The sequence below is a fragment of the Equus quagga genome, chromosome 21 (assembly GCF_021613505.1).
Source record: "Equus quagga isolate Etosha38 chromosome 21, UCLA_HA_Equagga_1.0, whole genome shotgun sequence".
NCBI classification, from domain to species: Eukaryota; Metazoa; Chordata; class Mammalia; order Perissodactyla; family Equidae; genus Equus; species Equus quagga.
The window spans coordinates 28,969,680-28,991,513 of record NC_060287.1 but is presented as its reverse complement, the minus strand read 5'-3'; the positions used below and the strand labels follow the sequence as shown (position 1 = coordinate 28,991,513).

The window sequence follows — 21,834 nt, the reverse complement described above, 5'->3', positions numbered from 1 at the left end:
TTTCCCACAATCAATTTATATAATCTCTTCTTTCCTACTATAACGTCTTTGAAGACAACAACATGACATTTATCTCTGTTGACTGCTAAAACTCCTGACACAGTGCATGCATGTGGTAAGAGTTCACTAGATGAAGAGCAAATAAACGAATGAATTTCCCTAGCGAGGTGCTTTCTTCATTAAAATGTCCGGGTAATTAAAATCAATTGCTCTAGTTTCCTAGTGTTTTTAATTAGCAAGACTTTCCTTCATCACTACGATCCACCTGATTTCTCCTGTATTCAGTGAGCCTCATTAGTTAATGTATACAGAATATTTTTTACATATTTATTTGCTTTGTGGCTTTTAACATTTTTAAAAATGAACTTAAAAAAGAGAGAGAGAGCTGGACTACATCTTTGGAGTTGAAATGAGTTCATTTTCTCTTTGGAACAACCACGATAGGACAATTTTTACACTAGTTCAGGCATTTGCCTTAAGTAACAATGCATCAGGCCAAAAAGAGTGGAACAATTCATGAAAGTAAAAGTATCAAGGAGTCTCTATGCTCCTCACTTAATCCATTCATTTCCTGCTAAAGTCGAATTTCTTCCATTACTGTCAGTCTTTTGGGGTCAGTACACAGCAGCAGTCTCCTTAGTTCCTCCTGGAAACTTTCCACTTTAGAACCCCAAAAGAGTGGCCAGCCGTCACCAAGGCAGGTTCTCTCCTGCTGTGTGGTTAATGAAACTGGTAGGCCAGCAGCTTCCTTCTGGTTGCCATGGAAATGACCAGGGCCGCTGGCCCTCTGCAAACGGAAAAGAACAGCAAGTGCAGGACCATGCATTCCATCCTGCCTGGCCAATTAAACCAGCTGTCAAGCCGGAGTGAAGGATCAGGCAGAGGTCTGCCGGGTGGAGAAGCGAGCCTCGTGTTGGAACTCCAAGATGTAAGTAATTTTTCTGTTCTTCTTTTTTAAAAGGCATATCTAGCATGACAGACAGTTTTTAATAGCTTCAGAATTTCTGCTGCATGGCAGGAAAGTTCTGTGACAGTTTGAAGAGCCACCGTCGGCGTCACCTACTTCTTGGAGTACGTATTTGCTTTTCCTGAACATGATGTACACTTATGGACGGCTTTCACTATGAAACACTCTTTTCGGGTTCCAGGCATATGAATTGCTCTTTACTGAGATTTTGCCTTTAAAAGGAAATGTTTTCAGTGCATTAAGCAAACAATGAAATGGTCTTCTCTTTAGTCCCTAAACAGATAAACTCACTCAGGCTAATATTATATAACAGATATCTCCATGGAATCTGGACTGCTTGTTTCTATTTTAAAAGTCTGGCTATATTTTCCTGTTGGCCTTCAATGCCAAATAACAATTAAATAAAAGAGATAGGTACCATGTCTCTTTTTCTTATTGTGATCACAAAGAAAAGCAGGAACTCAAAACATCAACTTATATTGTTTCTTTGCTCTGTTTTTACCTAATAGTATTATATTTACTGCTTTCTCACATACCACTCATTAGAAAACATAGGAAGATAGGAAGAAACTAAGTTTAGGTGAGCATTAACATTTGGATTGGTTAGCTAACTTTTAAAAAAATTGGTCTTTTTATTCAAAAGTGAAAAAAACATGATTAATAGTGTAGTAAAAGGCAAGATGATTTGGATGTTTTAGTCCAAACCAGTAGTCCTTACACAGTCCTGTATATATTTCATTGTTTAATAAACATGTTTTTGGCCAGTTTTTCAGCAATAAGTGTGTTGGTGTATATTGTGGAAAGGAAATGCTTCAAAAGAATTGTGCATAATATTTATAAAAACCTGTCCTTAAAACCTACCAAAAATATCCAATCTCATTTGCTTGAAGTTTTTTAATGAAAAGAGTGACCTTTAGGAAGTTTTTAACTTTTATTTTTAGATGGAATAATGCAATATGTTTGGGGAAAAAAAGATTTCTCATTAAATTTTTTTACGGAAATTAGGCATTTTCTGAAAATAACACTTTCAATAAATTTCCTATAGAAATGAGTGCTTTTCAACACCTTACCCAGCTTTCCCAATTTTCTTTTCCACACCAACATTTTTATTGCTTAAAGCTGGTGTACTAACAATTTTTAGAATTCAGTGTCCAGTGGATCGTGTCTCTGTGTCCGTGGGGAGAACAGACAGACCACACAGCTCCATAGGTGTGTGATCAAGGGGGCAGCTGTGCTGGGCTGGGGGTTTGAGCCCCAATAATCTAATTAGCTGAGCATATCCCACGTCATTCAAGGGAAAGGCTTGAGGGTTTGCAGTCATTGGTTAGTTAATTCTCACAAGGACTTGTGTCAGGTCAAAAGGTGCAGAAGCAACATATTTCAGTTAAGATTTCCCATTGGCTCACTCTCTGAGATCATCTTTGTCCCACATTCCACGCCTATGTTAGCAGAAGCAGCACGTGGTTAATGCTGTCTTTATTTTTAAATCTAATTTATAAATGTTCCTTCTTTAATAAGTGTTTCTGAAATGTTTATACATAATAGAACTCACTTAATTCCTTTTGCTTCCTATTCCTCTGGCATAAGATTTCTATACACAATTTAGGTTAAAGACCAGAGTCTAATAATAGAATACAAGGCATGCAATGTGATTTGAGTAGGAACATGACCCTGGGGTGGGAAATACTGTAATTTTCACTGTGTCTCCCCAGAGTATATTTGGCTGTCTGGGTTCAAAGCTTAACTGTTTCCTATTGGCTCTGTGATATTAAGCAAGTTACTTAACCTCTCTGTGTCTCCATTTTCTGATATGAAAATGGGACCATAATATCTACGTTTAGGATTATTGAAAGGATTAAATGATATGAAACATGTAAAGTACTTTGAATAGTACCTGGCACAAAAGAAGCACTTGTTCAATGCTATTAATCAATAAAAGATATGCATACATAGTTCCTAATTTCAGTCAATTTTCAACACACATGTATCTCCCACATGTCTTATTTGAAAGTCCGTTGCCCCTTATCAACGACCATTTTCTACATTTAGCTAGTTTAGCCTTGGGAACGCAGGGCTGAGGGGCAGTAAAGGTCTATGCAGGAAAATGTGGATACAGTAACAGCTCTTCTCTACCCAGTGGTCTGAACTCTCTTTGGAATCAAGAGTTGTATATTTGACAAGTGAAGTTCAAGGTGTCTGTTAGATATTCAGGTAAAGCTATCAAGTAAGATGCTGGGTATATGAGCAGGAAGCTCTGGGAAGAGTTTGGGAGCTGGTTAATCATCAGCATATAGATAATATTTGAATCCATGGATTAGCATGCAATCACCAAGGGAGTGGACACACACAGAGAAGAGAGCCAGGCCTAAGCCAGGGGCATGCAATGGTGACAGCGAAGAAGAAGAGATGCCAGCCAAAGAGACCGAGAAGGAGCAGCCACTGAAGGAGCAAGAAAAACAGGAAAATGTGGTGTCATGGAAGAACAGAAAGTTCTTTGCTCAGGAAGGAGGGAGTAGGCAACCATGTCAAATGCTGGTGAGCAGTCAAACAAAATAAGACCAGGAAATGAACCAGTGGGTTTGGCACGTTGGGGGTTGGGCGTCACGGGGAACCTGAAGAGAATGGTTCCAATCAATGGAGGGACGATAAGAACAGCCCAATTGGAGTGGCTTAAAAACCTAACACAGACAGGTACTGGGCTCTTTGTATGATTACATAGTTGCTTATAAAAACTTGTTTGTAATTTCTTTTATGGTAGATGGATATGGCCCTATAAGAAAAATAGGTCTGAGGCAGGCAAGAACTCTCATCCATGCCCCTGGCCTACTAGAGTTTTGTGAAAGAGGAGGAATTTGAAGAGTTTAAGAGATGAGTGTGGTTTCTCAGCAGATGAGAAATAGAAAACACTCTTAGACACAGGGAGCAACATAAGCCACTTGAGGGAGGCATCACACACACAACGGAAGACAACACACATCTATACACACACACACTCCCCTTAGGACTTGTTCCCGCAGTATTCCCTCATGCCTTTCCTTTCCAGTTTTGATCCATCTCTCATAAAAGGATCATTTTCCATTTGCATCTCTGAAATCCCTGGTCTCCAAGGTCATTAAGGATGCCAGATTTTCCCTGTGGCCAGGAGTTCTCAAGAAATCATTTGGAATCACACCTAGACGCCATTTCATGGGTACTCAATTTAGCCCAATTGTGATACCCAAATATCCACTGGAGCTCTGCTGTTGTCACAAACATAATCCTCAAGGAGTCACCAATGAGATCAGAAGGCATTCTTTTTTAATAAACTTATTTTAGAATAGTTTTAGACTTACAGAAAAATTGTGAAGAGAGCACAGAGTTCCCATGTACCCCACACCCAGTCTCTCCTATTATTAACATCTTACATTAGTGTGGTACATACATTTGTCACAACTAATGAACCTATATTGATACATTATTATTATTAACTAATGTCCATATTTTATTCAAATTTCCTTAGATTTTATCTAATGTCCTTTTTCTGTTCCAGGATTCCACATTATCTTTAGTCATCATTCCCAGGAGGTATTTAAAAACCCTTAAAAATCTTTCAAGAAAGTAACAAAGTTTAAATTGCCTTTGGTTCCAATATTTGTAACTAAAGCCACTAAAGGAAAATTTAATTCTTCCTTTTCTAAAGTCTAGTCTTTGGAATAGTTGAATACAGATGAAAGGAAAATTTTAAGGCTTACAACTTGAGGAAACAGTTCAAGGCATTTTATGGGACCATAATAATGTACAACTCTAAGTGGAAGATCTGAATCCCATTTTATTGTTCTGGAAGCAGGTAATTAAAACATTAAAGGTCTGCCAGCATTTTTTTGTTTCTCATCTCCTAGCAAAGGGATTACTCTGACTCATTTTCCTTGGCAACCTCACAGTCATATAATACAGGCCCAGCAATTGAACAGAGCTCTCCTGAGTTAGTTTTACAAGACTGGGTACTTGAATATGAGGTTGTGGGCTGTTTTCAGCAGGAGCTAGTATCAACCTTCAACCAAGAGCAATTAGGATAAAGGCTTCTGATGCTCATCAATATCTGTGAGATCAATACATACTAACTCTGGTCATGCTTCTATTAAGCCCTGGGAGGGTGTGTGCAGTGAGCTGGAAGGACAGTGATCTGGGACCCTGACTTGGGACTCATGGTCCCCATTCTAGGTGAGTGTGTTTCACTCTGTGTCCCCATCAGATTCACAGGAAAGTTCCAAGGCAACTATGAATCTAGATGGTACTTACTGGTAAAGTCACAAGAGCTTGGGGATGCCTCATGGGACTTTTGCCAGATGTCATTCAATGGCGTTGAAGGAGACTCATAGGCAAGGTGTAGGATGTTGGGCTAAAATTCCCCACCCTCTCATGCAGACTCAAAATCTCATCATGCTCCCTCTGTCATGGCTAGGCCATAAGCTGAAATTCCTGCTGAAGAAGAAGATGAATTTTGCTTGCTGGTTTGATAACGTGATACACTCTAGAATTCTCAGAGGTGAAAGGTCAAAGAGGGAATAAGGGATTCGTAATATGCACCTTTGACTTAGCTAATGTAGGGACTCATCTGGATAGTATCAGTATTCACGGAGTGCCTCTGTGTCTTAGGCACTGTGCTAAGGACTGGGGAAACCATGGTCAACAAGAAGACCAGGGCCTTGTCACATCAGAGCCTGACTTACACAGTGTACCGACAGTAAGGAGTCCAGACCAATAAGCAAATTAGTGGGTGAAATCAACACCCAGTTGAGCTCAATGCTTTCAAAATACAAAATGTCTACTTTTCAGATGGTTCTTAATCATCTTAGTTTAGAAGTTTCTGAGCACTTTACTCCATTTCTATTATTAAATACATTCAATGTCAAAGCAGTAATCTAATTGATACTTGAAGAGATCCTAGACTTACCAACCAACAGACACCAATAAGGCTAAATCAACACTAATAGCTTGCCTTTTGCTGGTTTGTGCTCCCATCTACCTGATACAGGTCCTTGCCTCCTTCCTACCACTTTGTCTACACAACAGAGTCTCCTCCAATTATTTCTTCAGGTCCCCAGAGGTGTCTTACCTGTGCTCACAAATGGTCCTTTCACCTTCTTCTATCCCTGACCGCCACTGACTGTTGACTGTCCCTTGCCTCTGCCATTGGGTTCCCCATTGAGTCACTGCCTAGAGAGCAGTGTCCAGGGGCATCCTTGTCTGCCCTCCAGGATGGGCCAAATAGTGCTGCTTGAGCCTCATTCCTCACTGTGCCAGAGCTGTCCTGCACTAGAGCAGAAGAGGAGAGAATGACTCTGGCCCTCACTCAGTGTCACACTTTGTCACCTGGGCAGGGGCCACTTGTGCCCCACATCTCAGAGTTCTTGAGAGTGGTCCATACAGCCTCTGCCTGCAGCTCCACTAGACTCAGCCCACGGCACTAATTAGTCCCGGCTGAGAAGAGACGAATGCCATCCTGTCCCTCCACTATCCCTTCCCCGGGCCTTCACACATCACCTTCACCTTTCCTCCTTTCTCCTAAGACAACTCTGCATATGCAAACAACCACCTGGGTACAGTCACCTGCTGAACTTATGCACCACGTCCGGATGCATTGTTTAGACTGGGCTGGGTCCCACATGAAGGGACTACTCTGGGACAGCTTTGAGCTTGGTACTTCAGAAGAATAGTAAAGGAGCTTAGGACATAGTTACTCCAAGAGCTTATGATTCGGTCTAGTGAAAGAATAAGACACACGAAGCAATTAGCAAATACTGCATGGCTGTGAATAAAGAGGGGCTAGTTCATTTGGTCCAAAGGAGTGGTTTGATGTGGGTAGTTTGTAGTTTCCTAATAATCTCTGTATTCGTTTCCTATTACTACTGTAACAAATTTCCACAAACTTAGCTCCTTAAAACAACATGAATTTATTCTCTTACATTTCTGGATGTCAGAAGTCCAAAATCAGTCTGACTGGGACAAAGCCAAGGTGTCAGCAAGGCTGGTTCCTTCTGGAGTCTCCAGGGGAGAATCCATTCTTCGCCTCAGCAAGCTTCTAGAGGCTGCTGACATTCCTTGGTTTGTGACCACATCACTCCAATCTCTGCTTCTGTTGTCACATTGCCTTTTTCTTCTCTGTCCCCTCCAGTAGCTCTTTTAGAAGGATCCTTATGATTACATTGGGCCTATCCAGATAAGGTACCATTTCAACATCCTTAACTTAATCACATCTGAAAAGTCCCTCTTGCTTTGTATGATGACATTCATATGTTCTAGGACACGGACATCTGTAGGGGCCATTATTCAGCCCACCACAGTATCCAGCAGGCACACTAGGAGACCAGAAATAAAGCATTTTGATCATAGTCCGTACTCCTGCTGTTCCTTTAAACATTTTACACACACGTAAATTTATAGAAATGGGAATTGGACAATTATTTCCATTTACCAGATTTGCTCACTAGTAATTTCAAGGCCTCCCATTCCCCAGAATTTACAGGAGGACATTTCTACATCAGACTTGTTTGTTACAGGAAAAATGATGCAAAGAGGTCTTTTTGGTTTTTATTGGCCTGTTCTCTATTCAAATGTTTTTGATGCAACTAGTGTATTAAATGAACCAGTTAGATTTCTTTGGGGTGGCTTTTGGAATGCCCTGACAGAGCACGCAAATATGTTTCTATTATCACTATAATTCTGACATTACAAAATATCGTAGTTTATGAATAGCATTATAATACTATGTATACTGCAGTATACTTACAAGTAGTAGTAACAGTACTTATGAATAGCACTAGTAGACTATCTACATTGCCACATGCATCCTGCTTTACTCTTATTATAACCTAGCATGGTAGATATTATCATCCCCATGCCACACTGAGAGAAATGACTCAGAAACACTCTCTGACTGACCCAACAGTGTACAATGAGTTGAACACGAACAATCACAAAAATAGTTAAATTGTGTCCTCTTAAGGCCCAAATTCCATGCTTGAAGCTAATTTTGCCTAAATTCCCACTTATGGAGACATGGACTTTTACTTCCTCTTTTTCTAGATGAGGAAATATATCAGATGACAGCAAATAGTTTAGGTCCTACTACATAAATCAAACACGAGAATGACCATTTCTGAATCACGGTGAGTCCCCTTTCCTGCCTCTCACAAAGAACCTCAACGAAAGGGAAGTGATCTTCGTCAAAAGAGACTGCACAAGGCAGTGGCTTCACAATTAGACACTTGTGAGGGTGTGTGAAAATTCAACGGCTCTTACCAGGGATGGGGGCTGTGCTGTTGTGGAATGTGAAGAAGAAAGAAAAGACAACACTCATCACAGTAAGAAAACATTGAGGAGAGACCCAAATTAACTTAACTTTCAACGTTATAAGCTTTGAAATATTAAACAACAAGGATGTCATTCCTCTTTTGAATATCATCTTACGTAGTGTTTATCTCTAACTTACCTCCAGCGGTGCACTTGTGGAACAGAGCCAAAGGAAAGGAAAATGCTAAAAATCCTTTTTCTCAAAGAGTTTTTCAAGGTCCTACACCTAAAGCCTTCGTACAGTGTCTCCATGAGCATCTCATCTCCATACTAAAGAGGAGCCGACATTGCCTCCTTGGCCTGCATGGGAAGGGTGATTGCACAGCCATGGGCAAGTGGGAACTGGACCTGAGAACAGGTGACCACTCAGTTCTGGGGTCCTGGAGAGCAGTCTCCACCAGCACTTCTCCTATATTTCCTATTTAATCCTTGCTATCCCTCTAACACGGGACAAGACAGCGATAAGTCTTACAGCGCAAATACCCTTGGGCAAGAACGTGTTTATTTAAATTTGTATTAGAGGGGCTGGCCCCGTGGCCGAGTGGTTAAGTTCGCGCGCTCCGCTGCTGGCGGCCCAGTGTTTCGTTGGTTCGAATCCTGGGCGCGGACATGGCACTGCTCATCAAACCACGCTGAGGCAGCGTCCACATGCCACAACTAGAAGGACCCACAACGAAGAATATACAACTATGTACTGGGGGGCTTTGGGGAGAAAAGGGAAAAAATAAAATCTTTAAATTCGTATTAGGGCTTAAGCAAGTGATAGTAGACCCCTATATAAGAGTGCGTTTTCAGTCCTGGGCATCTGGAAAGAGTGGATGAGGGGATGACCAAGGAATTAAAATGAAAGCACAGCAAGTGGACCCTGGGGATGGGAAAGATACTGCACCGACATCATAACCTTGCCCATAACTAGCCTCCTTAGCAGCTGGTCTTGCTGCCAGTCTAACTAACCACCAAGAGTCTGAGAAAATGAACTGTGCCTTTCTCGTGGCTGTCAGGGGGCAGAGTGGGCGTCTTCATGACTGGAGTCCAGGGCAAGCCATTTTGGGATGCTGAGAATGAAACAAGGAATGCTTTCCAGTGCTGCGCATTTGGGATCCCCTGCTTCCAACACCACCTGTTCCTTCCGAGGGTTTCAGAGAGTGTCCTGGCTGCATTCTCTCAGCAGAGCAGGAGCCTCACCCTCATCCCTACCTCCTAAAGCTTGCCTTCTTGGTCCTCTCCACCCCCTCAAGGATTCCAGATGTGGAAGTAGATTTATCCGGAGATCCTGGAGTTAGAAAGAGTCAGCAAATGGAGAGAGGTAAACCTTCAAAGAAAATACAAAAGAAAAGTGTTCTCTTACTTCAAACTCATTGTTTTCTCTCAATTCTCCTCCTCCAGTTCGATCTCTACCTGGCGCCTAAATGACTTTCCTTAAGCACAGATCTAAACAGATCTCCCCGGCTTATAAACCTTCAGCGCCTCATCTTTGCCCCTTTCAGGGGCCTCCAAAGGGGATGTTTACATCAGAGGGAGTGCACAAGCCAAGCCAGTGGGGCAGAGCTGAAAATACCCTAACGTTAGTTTTTATCTTTCATCTCAAATTTTAAAAAATTCTACTCTTTGTGTACTGTTTACAATGTAGGTAATATAAAAGTATGGTATTTATAATACCTTTATAAATAAAAAAATTACATCTATTGGGGAGGGTTTTTAAAGGTTTTATTGATGGAATGAAGATCAGAAGAGTTTGGAGACCAAACCCGTTAGCTTGGCGGGCACAGTCCTGTCTAATCCTGTCCTGCCTGTGCTCCCAGCCTCATGGGCACCCGAGACACGCCACGTACTCTAGACCCTGAGATTTTGCTCAGGTGACCCTCTATCTACAGCCCCTCACCTTTCCTCATCCCACCCCGCTTCCTGCCTAGCCCAAACAGCACCCCCTTTGGGAGCCTTTCCCATTTCTTCCTGCTTAATACTTGATCTGCCTTTAATAAGCACCCGCCAAACACACTGCCTTATAATCGGTCACCTAGTACTTTGTTCCGAGAGTCCATGCTAAGTTCCTTGGGCAACTCATTAGACCTCTGGGGTGAGGGAGGCCATCGTATAGCTCTCAGAGTTAGCAAACCCCCGGGTCCCTTTTTATAAAATACACCCCAAGAATGTACTATACGTCTCACTTTGTGGGATACACCCCTGATTCCAAATTACTTCCTGAAATTCTTCTCATTTTTACCTCCTCAGAATCTTCAAGGATTTTTGCAGGGACACACTTTGGAGATTGCATTTGTGAGAGGCATCCTTGCCTAGCTCCCCAAGTCCTGGCTTCAAAGTGGGTATATGGGGTGCGCAGACACTGGCTTTTTTCTGCCTTTCTTCCCAGTGCTGCAGCTCAGATTTGTATTTCAGACCATCTGCTTCTTGCTGGAGCATCTCATCACTTTGTGGTCCTCATTTCTCTACTTCCTTCAGTTGAGTCTTTTCCCTAAGAGCCTTTTCAGTTTTAAAATAAAAATCACTTTTAATTTCAAATTAAACTCACTGCAGCATTACAATTTTAAATCGCTCTTGATTTTTAATTGCTGTAAGGATTCGGAGAATACCACTCTATTTTTCCACAATTCTATTTTTTGCCTTTTGTGTTAAGACTATAGTTCAAAACATCATTATTCATAACATTTCAAGTCTGTTTTTGGCAAATAGTCCAAACGCTATCCTCCCACTGACACAGTATCTCCTTACTAGTAATATCTTCTTATAAACACAACTAGTTCAGTTTGAAACATTCCTTTTGGAGCCAAGTATAAACATTATCTAAATTTTGGGTGTAATCCTAGATTGAGAAGGAATCTGTGTGGAATTTGTTTCGAAGTAACTGATGCCTGTATCTGCTTAATTCAGAAGTGTTTGCTTTCATGCAGCTAGTTGCTGGTATCAATTGCTATTGATATTTCTTCAGCTGCAATACAAAAATAATATCTGAACTGATTCAGAATAGTAGCTCTATTCTTAAACATGTTCAGTGACTTAAAGGCTCAAAAATTTAATGATCATACATGGTTTTCATCATCTTTCCTCAAAAATGTGGGTGGATTGACACCACCTGAGCTTTTGTAATGGTTGTATAAAGCCATTTATTATGTCTTACAATCTAGGTGTGTCAGAAACTTCTAGTGCCCACCAATACCCACATTCTCCTCTCCTCCCGTGGCACAGTGCTGGACTTCATTTCCAAGCTTCTTGCAGTGACATGGTGCTATGTGGCTGAGTTCTGGCCAATGAAATGCAGACAGAAAATCCTACGGAGGACCTGAGGGCCCTAGAAGATGGTAGAACTATAGACGAAAGTTTGAACGACTGTGTGGAGCAGAGCATACTCTCTCACCCCTCCCCCCAACCTTAATGGCATTAGACCTTACTATAAGGGAGGCAGTGACCTTTACCCTGACTTCACTATGTATTTATTCATTTGTGGGCAGACTCCAGTGTGGCATAAGCAGAACCGGCACAGATACATCACACCGCCCCTGCCCATAGCAGAGGCGTGGAGGGGCTCCTATTAGGACGTGGGAGGCAAGTCTCAGGGATGGAGCAGAAAAACGCTGGGATCCTGAGAAAATGATGAGTCAGGGCAAGTCAGAGAGCTCTGGTCCAACCAGACTGACTCCCCCCTCCCACTGCCACCCCTGCCACCCCACAGCCTGTCAACCTCTCTGTCCTACATTTGGATTTTTCACATTCTGGTCACTGTATACTAATTACATAGGTAATTTTCCATTTCTTTTTCCCACTCAAGAGACATTCCCCTAATCAGATGTTACCTCCTCCATGAAGCTTACCATGACATCTTCCACACCCAGACAAAGTTAGTGCAGACTTAACACCCCATACAAATTGTTATTATAATGATTATCACACCGTACTGTGATTATTGGTTCAAGTGTCTCTTCCACTAGGGTATAACCCCTTGAGGGAGCTCTTATTGGCTTTACATTCTCAGTTTCCTGCACAGTGCCAAACAGTAGAAGGACTCAACAAAAGTTTATCGAATGAATGAAAAAAACATAGTTTACCAAGTGTCAGTGTACCAAGACTCTTTTAACTGCTTGTTATAGAAATCCAAATTCAGACTTGCTTGAGTAGGGAAAAAAAAACTTGGTTCACATATTTTAAAAAATCAAAGAAGAATGTCAGTTATGGCTTGACCCAGGTACTCAAAAAAGGTTAGGAATGTCTTTCCACTTCTTGTCTCTGTTGTTCTCTGTGTTGGCTTCATTCTCAAACAAGCTCGCCCCTTCTGGAGACAAGAAGGTCACCAACAGATCCACCACATTTCCCTTGTACAAGCTGAGCAAGCTCCAGAGAAAAGTCTCTTTCCCAACAGTACAATCCCTGCTATGGGCAGGGGCAACATGAGATATTTGTGCCGGTTCTGCTTATGCCCTGCTGGAATCTGCCCACAAATGAACAAATACATAGTGAAACTAGGGTGTTCACAATCCATGTTCAACAAACCTAAAGAAAGGAATTCATGGTAAAACTGAAGGAGAAGCATGTCCACCTGGCATCTTCGTGGTAACCCCATAAACTGCTTACCAGGGATATTAGTCCCACTCTGCACACCTTCACGAGGCTTCCTGCATCTCACTTCCCGGTTCTGGCCTTTGGGCTCCCTGATGTCCAGAAGGCAGGGGCCACCCTGAGGTCCAGTTAGGGCCTTGACTGCTGGGAAGTTGCTCACAAATCCCTTTGGGGACTTCCAGCCCCACTTGTTCCAGGAAATCAATATCCTTTCCCATCCTAGCCCCTTTCTTCTTCCATGCATGCCTCTGAACAGTATCAGCGCCTGAAGAATGAGGTGGACACTTTTCTCACCAGGTTCCAGGCTGATGTATAGACTCTCTTCCCTCTCTTTCCTTTTAAGGCTGGGATCAGAGCAGACCAATGATATCCACAGCAGCATTCCTAGTTCTGGGATGACAGGGTCCCTGGGACATGAAGTCCTAGAAACCTCCAGTGGAATCTGGGACGGCTGGTCATCTAAAATTATCTCGTAATTAATAAATGATTCATTGTTCCTTACTAAGTGGGGTAGTCACCACTACATTCTAAAACTATGTAAAACTGTTAAGCCTCTCATTTAGGGAGAATTCTGCCTCTACACGTTTCTTAAAGCCCCTCCTTTTTTTACAAAATGAACCAATGAATAAGTCCTTTAAGAAAACCCTGTGCCAACTTCAAAATAAACACAAAACACTAGAAAGCGCCTTATTGAGTCCCCCAGATGGACTTTAATCTATTTCTCTGCTCTGTTCCTATAACCATCTGCATGTTCTGTACAGCCCTTCTCTGTTCAGTCTTATTTGTCTTCTTCTTTCACATATAAGCCCCTGGAGGACAGGGTCCAGGTCTCATTTGTCTCTGTTTCTTCTGCTTGGTCTTGGCACATAGCCCGAGCTGGATGGCACCTAACTCCTGGTTTGGCCTCCCTCCACCTCCCACTGCTGCAGCCCGTTGGTCCTCACGTGCAGGCCTGGCCCGCCTTGGGCTCTGGGAGCAGAATCAAGCCATGAGAATGTAAGCTCCAGAAGCTCACTGTCTTATTCTGGGCTAAATCCTCAGGGCTAGCAAAGTGCCTGCCACCCATAAATTCCCAATAAGCATGTGCTGAATAAATGAATGAATGAATGAAGTTACAATTACCGTGAACCAGTGTCTCTTCTGTTCAAGATTACTGGACCAAGCTTTTTTCTTTTTAACCACCACGCCACCAGGCCAGCCCCACTGAGCTTATTTTTAATTCCCCAGCACTCCAGCCACCTGCTGACGGACTGTGCTGCCTGCCTGTCCACCTGGCATTCTTGGCTTTGCCTCCCTTGGATTCCTCATGTCTTGCTTTGCCACCTCATGGCCTCATCTTGCTCCCTACATGTTGCATGTCTGCTCAGCCTCTTTCCTGTTGTCATCATCCTCTTTGGACATGTTTCACTCCCAGACTGACCCTTCCATCTATACTCCCCAGCCCTTGCTGTGGGGGCCCTGTCACTAGTTCTGGACTCTCCTAGTCAGAAGTCTCATTGCAAGCATCTTGCCATACCCATGGTGCTCTGTAAATAAAGATGAAGTGAGTTGTATCCTTTGGTTTCTCTTCAGTCATCAGGTAATTCAGGGGAAATCTAATTATTTTTGCAAAACTGAAATCTGGAGTCCTATTTCATAATGTGTATCTTATTCCAATCACACTATAATAGAAGATCATATAGCTATAATATGCCAGACACTGTAGGGCATTTTCCCCCAAACTGGGCATCAGTGTTGCTCTTTAAACTACGCATGCATTCCTATCTTATTTAGATCATTTAGCAGTGCTTACATATTGCTTAGTTTTGGAGCCCTACAATAAATTACTTGATAAAATCAATTCATAAGATTTTTTTTCTAGGAAAGGAGTAAATAAATCAAGATCGTTGTGATTAATTGGTGTGTGATTAGCCTTTTCATTGTCCATTAACAGAATTAAAATTGACTCTAATACTTACATTTCTAGGAGGCCAGGAAAAGTATGACTGGACCATAAACAGATTAATGTGATCGAGGGGGCATATTTGTCCAGTTAGAACTTCAAGTTTACCATTAACTAAATGTTTCACTGGTATTCATGCTATGCTATTTAATAGGCAGCGCTTGGGTAGCTGCACCCAACAAGGAACTGTCTCCTGAATTCCAGAAGTCAGATATTGAGGGGGAGGAGGGCATGTGCGTGTTTCGGGGGTTGACAGGTACTCAGCACAAGCAACAGGACGTTGAGAGGATGTGCGCACTCAGATCCCTCCACATCCTGCCCAGAGACAGGATGCACTAGGTCTCCTCTCCGGCATCTGCTCTTGCTCGCTTGTTGGCTTGCTATGTTAATCTCGCTATCAGCAGACATCACAGGGAGTTTCATGCCTCAGATGAGCAGAGTTTGGGGGACTGGCTGCTGCCTCTCAGGAGGCCCTGAGAAGAGCATTCCCTGCGCTTGGGCTCCAAGCATTGCCTGCCTTTGTTAGAACTGCAAGAGAGAAAAGTTTACAATGGGTTGTGTAGGGGGCTCCTTTTCCACAAGCTGCATATTTCTAATGAGAGCCTGTGACGACAGAGCTGCATATTTTCTTTCAGGTGAGTTCCAGTGAACTGGCTCGTGAAGGGGAAACACGAGCACGGCGGCCCATGCTGAGACAAGGATGGCTCCCCCTTCTGGGCACAGCCTCCTTCTAATCAGTGCACTGGGCATCTTTGCACTCGACTGCTTCACAAGAGGTCAGAAGAACAGCACGCTCATTTTCACCAAGGAAAACACCATTCGGAACTGCAGCTGCTCTGCAGGCATCCCGGACTGTGACTACAGTTTGGCCAACCTGATGTGCAGCTGTAAAACTGTGCTGCCTTTTGCGGTAGAGCGAACCAGCTACAGTGGCCACCTGACCATCTGGTTCACAGACACATCTGCACTGGGCCTCCTGTTGAACTTCACGCTGGTCCGGGACCTCAAGCTGTCTCTGTGCAGTACGAACACTCTCCCCACTGAATACCTGGCTATTTGCGGTCTGAAGAGGCTTCGCATCAGCACCGAGGCCAAGCAACCCTCCCCAGAGCAGAGCTTAGTCATCCACAATGGTGAGGAGAGCAAACCCAGAGAGAAGCCCACGTTGTTACACAAAGGCTGGCAAGCATGTATGTATATCTCCTTCTTAGATATGGCCCTTTTCAACAGGGAATCATCCTTAAAATCGTATAGTATTGAAAACGTTGACAGCATTACCAATAACTTCCCCCACTTTTCTTACTTTAAAACCTTCCCACTTCTAAGTAACAGAAGCTATGTTGTCACATTCATTTATTAACTTTGTAACTGTGTCCACCTACTGGAACTTTTGGCAAACTATGGGTAATTTGAACAAGGAATCTGGCAATAAGGCCATGGGTATCCCTACCCACAACTTCGCCTCCCCCCAACCCCCATTTGCAAATACACATATTCACAGAGCCACACGCACACATAACCTGCCTTCTCTGCTCCATTCTGCACCCAACCATGGGAGCTGTTTTGAAAACCAAAATAAAAAGAAACTAAAAAATAAACTTGATTCAGTCCAGAAACACATCTTGAGGGCCAGCTAGAAGCTAGGGCTTTACAACTGGGGGTCTGTGCAGAAATGTCAGATCAGAAATGGAGAAACCGCACACCAGGGACTGCTGAGTGGAGCTCAGCAGGGGGGATGACCCCCAAGAAAGGAATTTCCTAGAATACTCTGCCTTAATATTTTCTGCTTCATTTTGTTACATTGCCTGGAATTCCCCTAAGTAGAGAATGATAGATTTCAGAGGTTTTGGCCTGTGAGCTCCACAAAATGATGAAGTTCTCTTAGAGCGACATTTTCCAAGCATCTTGCTAAGAACAAATGCACTGAGAAAGGCGAGTTTCATGAGTGTGTTTGTGGAGGTGGAGGAAGCAAGGTTTGAAGCCTGGAGGTAGAACAGGCCTGGAGCAGGTGGGGCCTTCAGATTGAATGAGGGCAGTAGGGTTCTGAGGAGGGGGATACAGAAACGAAAATTAGAGGTAACAAAAACCATTGCATATACCTCAAAATTTTGCTTAGAGCAAATCCTAGGAAAGTTTCCTCTTTTAGCCCTCCTCTTTCCTTTCTTTCTCCTTCTTTGCCTCCTTCTTCCTTTGTCCCTGAGGCATCACTTCCCATTTCTCCTCTCACTTTCTTCATCCACCTTCTCCTCCTCCTCTCCTTCCTGCTCCAGAAATCAGAACTTGGATGAATACCATTAGAACTATGTTTAACCATACTAGGGGCTAGCCTTGGAATCTAATAATCACTCATAACATTCTTCCAGAGGGTAAAAATGCTCATATTACTAACAGGTAATTAACAAAAGAACTTTTAGGACTCAGTCCATTTGGAAGTTTCAGACTGGAAGTTAAAGACACTTTGCATGACAAGGTTAACACAAAATGGTTTTACATGTGTATGTGTGTATCCAATACAAGGAACCAAGGCAACATTTTTTAAAAAATAAACTGACTCATCATTGTGCAAAGAAAATTTTCCCTGGAGACCCAACTTACCATTAAAGTGGAATATAAAGAATCCATGGTAATTTTGGTACAAATGTCTAAACTCAGAGTGCAAAGAAGTTGAAAGATGATTGCATTTGTGATACTACAATGATAGGAAATAGTTGTATTATGAAATAACAGGATGACTTGGAGTTGATGACTTTGGATCACATTCATCACATTTTTCTCTTAACCTTAACACAGAATAACTGAAATAACCTGAAATGTCTACATTTGCTTAATTGGTGGGGGATTTGGTCATTCAAGTTAATTAGCATGAGTCCATAATGTCAGTGTTTAAATTAGGCCAAAACTAAGACCAAAGTATAACTATAATAGAAAAATGTAATGACCTCATTACTGACATTGTACTTTGGAGGTAAGGTTAGTGATAGAAAAAGACAAAGAAGGGAGAAAAAAAGGAGGAGAAAGAAAGGCAAGAAGAACGTAAGTGAAATATTAGTAATAAGCATATTTACTGTCATTAGTTAATGAAAATGTAACAAATTGAATTTTAACGGATTTTTATTAATAAAGTATAAAATTAATGATGTTAGAAATTATGAGCATCTTAATGTGCATATCTTCCATTTGGTGGCTTTTAATAGTTTCAAAGCCCTTACACATATGTTTTAAGTGATTCTTATAAGAAATAATTGCAGGTCAATGAGACTTAAATCAATATAAGAGGAAAGTTAATTTGCTTATAAATCAAGCCTGAGGTTACCAGATTTCTGGACTGAAAATGCAATTTAGGTTGTGTTGACAGAGGATAATAAAGGAGAACAGAAAATCCACAGCACATACACGGGGGAAAATGGCATCTGGTGCTCAGTCACAGGGTTGGGGATACAATTGGGAGTGGTGGGGATAGCGACAAACTGAGAGCACATGCCCCATCTGAAGAGTCCACAGTAGCTCAGTGTGGGCTGAGTGTTGCCATGGGAGAATAAAAGGGGGCCAGATCTAATCCTTCAAGAGAATCAGGAATTCCAGGTTTTTGTATGAAATATCATAACTTGTAAATGTTGGCACATATTCCACTTTTGTTGGCTTGCTGCTTTAAATAACACTGTTATGGGTCAAACAAACCATGTTAGTGGACCCCATCTAGCCTAGGGTAGTCATTTGTCACCTCTGATCAGCAGTATGCTGGTAAAAGCTTAACTATAAGCATTCTAAAATATATATATAGAAATAGATAGATATATACATAAGTTTATTATAAATTTTACTGATATAAAGAATGTATAGCACACAATTTACAAATGATAATAAGATACATAATACTCCATTATAAAGCCTACATAAACAATTAATTCTCAAAGAACACTTTAGTTGATTTTTGCCAAATTCTTGTATCCAAAGCCAATCTAGGGTTGCGATTGATGAGGAAGAGCGAGTACAGTTCTGGCATAAATGTTGGTTGATATCCTCATTTACGTTAGGAGTAAGAGGAAAGTTAAATAACAAAGATGTATGTGGGAATGTCACTTGTTAGTCAATGATGTAAGCAACCTCTTTGCTGAATCAAATAATAGTTTTCAAATACTAGAGGAATATTTCCTCAATTTTTGGGATTATTCACAATGTAAGGGCTATAGACATGATATATTTTAAAGTTTAAATTGTATTGTTAACATTTTCTTCATCACACTCAACAAAACGAGTCAAACACAGATATGTAGTTTCTTCCAATTTCAGTGGTGTAAATACTGTCACCATAACCAATTTCAAGCTACTAAGAGAAGTCAATGAACACAGTTGAGAAAAGACGCGCAGTAGGACATCGTTATATGGCACTTCTACTCTACAGCTACAATAGACACAAATAACCTCAAGAGCATAAATAATAGCAAAATGTAGTAGAATAATTATGAAGTGATGAGTTTTAAAGATTCATTATGTTTGATTTTCATATAATTTTTTAATTGTAAGTTTATAAAATTGAATTTTCATTAATGACCGTATTTAACAACCAGCTTGCAAAATTCCTGAAAACTTAACAATCAGCTCTCATGAGCCAGTACAAGTCCACCCCAGCGCCACAATGACTCTGGTGGAAAGAAACACTCAAGGAACCAAACAAAGACAGTGACTTCAGAGTGTGGAGGTCACTTGAAGTATTGAAATGTCCAATTTCCTCACTTGCCAGCGCTGGAGCTGGGAATTTTAGGAGATTTGCCCTGATTTTGCATGCAATAACCCACTCTTCAACACTGAGAGTCATGATTCTGAAAGCCCTTCAGGGAGGAGATGGGAGTGTGGAGGAATTTAAAGCCTTATGAGAAAAACGAGTTAGGGGTTAAAACTCTCGCGTGAACCTCTGAAAGCCCCCTGGAAGGAAGGAAGGAAGAAAGGAATGAAGAAAAGATAATAATAGCATGGGGCCGGCTCCGTGGCCGAGTGGTTAAGTTCGCACGCTCCACTGCGGCGGCCCAGGGTTTGGATCCTGGGCGCGGACATGGCACCGCTCGTCAGACCACGTTGAAGCGGCGTCCCACATGCCACAACTAGAAGGACCTGCAACTAAGATATACAACTATGTACAGGGGGGGTTTGGGGAGATAAAGCAGAAAAAAAAGATAATAATAGCATTTTACACATATTAAACTAAAAATGAGAGTTAGGCAATCAATTTCCATTTCCCAGACTTGCTCACTAATAACTTCAGGGTCTCTCTTTCTTCAGAATTTACAGGAGGACATTTGCAAAGCTGATTTGATTTGTTCTGGAAAAATGATGTGAAGAGGCCTTTTTGTTTTATGCTGAACCTGTTTTCTAGTCAAATGTTTAAAGTGTTTTAAATTTAATAGAGTCCCTAGTCACAACTCAGGATGACACACAAGTCATGTCCACCAATCTGGACTCTAGGAAAGCAATGCAGGCGAGCTGGCTCTACAGAGAACATATCATAAAGACTCACCCCTTCAAAAGATACAGGCACAACAACAGGGAGACAAATGAATAAAGCTGTAAGGGCAGCTCAGAAACAGACCCCACATTTTTAAAAATTAGTACACATTGGCAGTAAAGTCACATTGGACCAGCCCTGATGGCGTCGTGGTTAAAGTTCCATGCTCTCACCACTTTGCCATGCTGTGGCAGCGGCTCACATAGAAGAACTTGAAGGACTTATAGTTAGAATATACAACTATGTACTGGGGCTTTGCGGAGGGAAAAAAAAAAGAGGAAGATTGGCAACAGATGTTAGCTCAGGGTGAATCTTCCCTTGCAGGGGGAAAAAAAAAAGTCAAGTCACAAATCTATGGGAAAAGGGAAAGTAATTCGATAAATGGTGCTTAAAGCAAAAAAAGAAGGATACATACTAAAATAATAACGATCTTGTGTCTGGGTGATAGTATTAGAAGTCATTTTTATTTTCTTCTTCCTGAGTATCTTGACTTTCTAAATTATTTGGAATAAACATACAATCTCTTTTATAATAAGGAAAACCCAATAAGAGTATTTTTACATAAACAAGTGATGCTGGCACAAGTGCTCAGTACTTCAAGCTACAGCCTTACCTCCTAACAAACATCAGAATCTTAATTTAGATACGATTACAATGAAACTAGAAAACAACTTTAAATATGGGGAGCACAAAGAAAAAGATGAACAATCTGTTAGAACAACAGGGAAATAAACAAACATGCAAGTCACATGAGACAAAAACCAAGTAGCCAATAACTGAATTAAAAACTTACCTCTCAGAGAAAGGCAATGGGATACTCATATTTCATCCATTAGACTGGCAAAAAAGTTATTTGATATCAAGTTTTGGCATGCTTATAGGCAAACAGATATTCTCATACAGTGTTGGTGGGAGAATAAACCGTTAGAGCGACTTTGAAGTACAATTTAGGAATGTGTCTTAAAATGCTCACAAGCTGGAAGCCAACAATTCTACTTCTCTGTATTTACCGTAAAGAACCCTCCCCCACAGATCTATCTATCTATCTATCTATAGATATATATATATATGTCGACTGATAAAAATTCATTTAGCTGTTCACTTAGAATAAGTGCACTTTTATATATGCATATTATACTTCAATACAAAGTTTTGAAAAGAAAAGAACGAATAATATAATTAACACATGTAATTATCATCCAGAATTGGGAAATATGAACATTTTGTCACATTTATTTTAAGATTTTTTAAATTAAAGAAATAAAACACTATTAGTTGGAAAAACTGCAAAGAAATTATGAACTGTACTTGGTAAGCTTGTTGTTGGCAGTAGCATTGGTACAACAATTCTGAAACTATCTTGTGTGTATTGTCGGATTGCATAAAAGAGTAAATACACTGAAGGTTTCGGGGAGCCAGTGTTCTAACGGTGGGAAATATGATATACACTGAGGGAAGGAGAAGCAGCAGCCTGGGTTTAGAACTAACAGCATCGTACAAACTCATAATCTTTAAGACATATAT

General features: G+C 41.4%; 1 protein-coding gene and 1 long non-coding RNA gene across 2 annotated transcripts in view; one reads left to right on the top strand and one right to left on the bottom strand.

Moving 5' to 3' along the window:
- The window catches only part of LOC124231279 (uncharacterized), a 63,067-nt gene that overhangs the window by 31,162 nt on the left and 10,071 nt on the right, over positions 1–21,834 (bottom strand). The gene's annotated exons all lie outside the window — the stretch shown is intronic.
- Positions 751–17,907, top strand: LOC124231278 (uncharacterized protein C21orf62-like). Its single transcript, XM_046647969.1, has 2 exons — positions 751–928; positions 15,446–17,907. The coding sequence occupies exon 2, from the start codon at positions 15,511–15,513 to the stop codon at positions 16,168–16,170; it is 660 nt and encodes a 219-aa protein (XP_046503925.1). The 5' UTR covers positions 751–928; positions 15,446–15,510; the 3' UTR covers positions 16,171–17,907.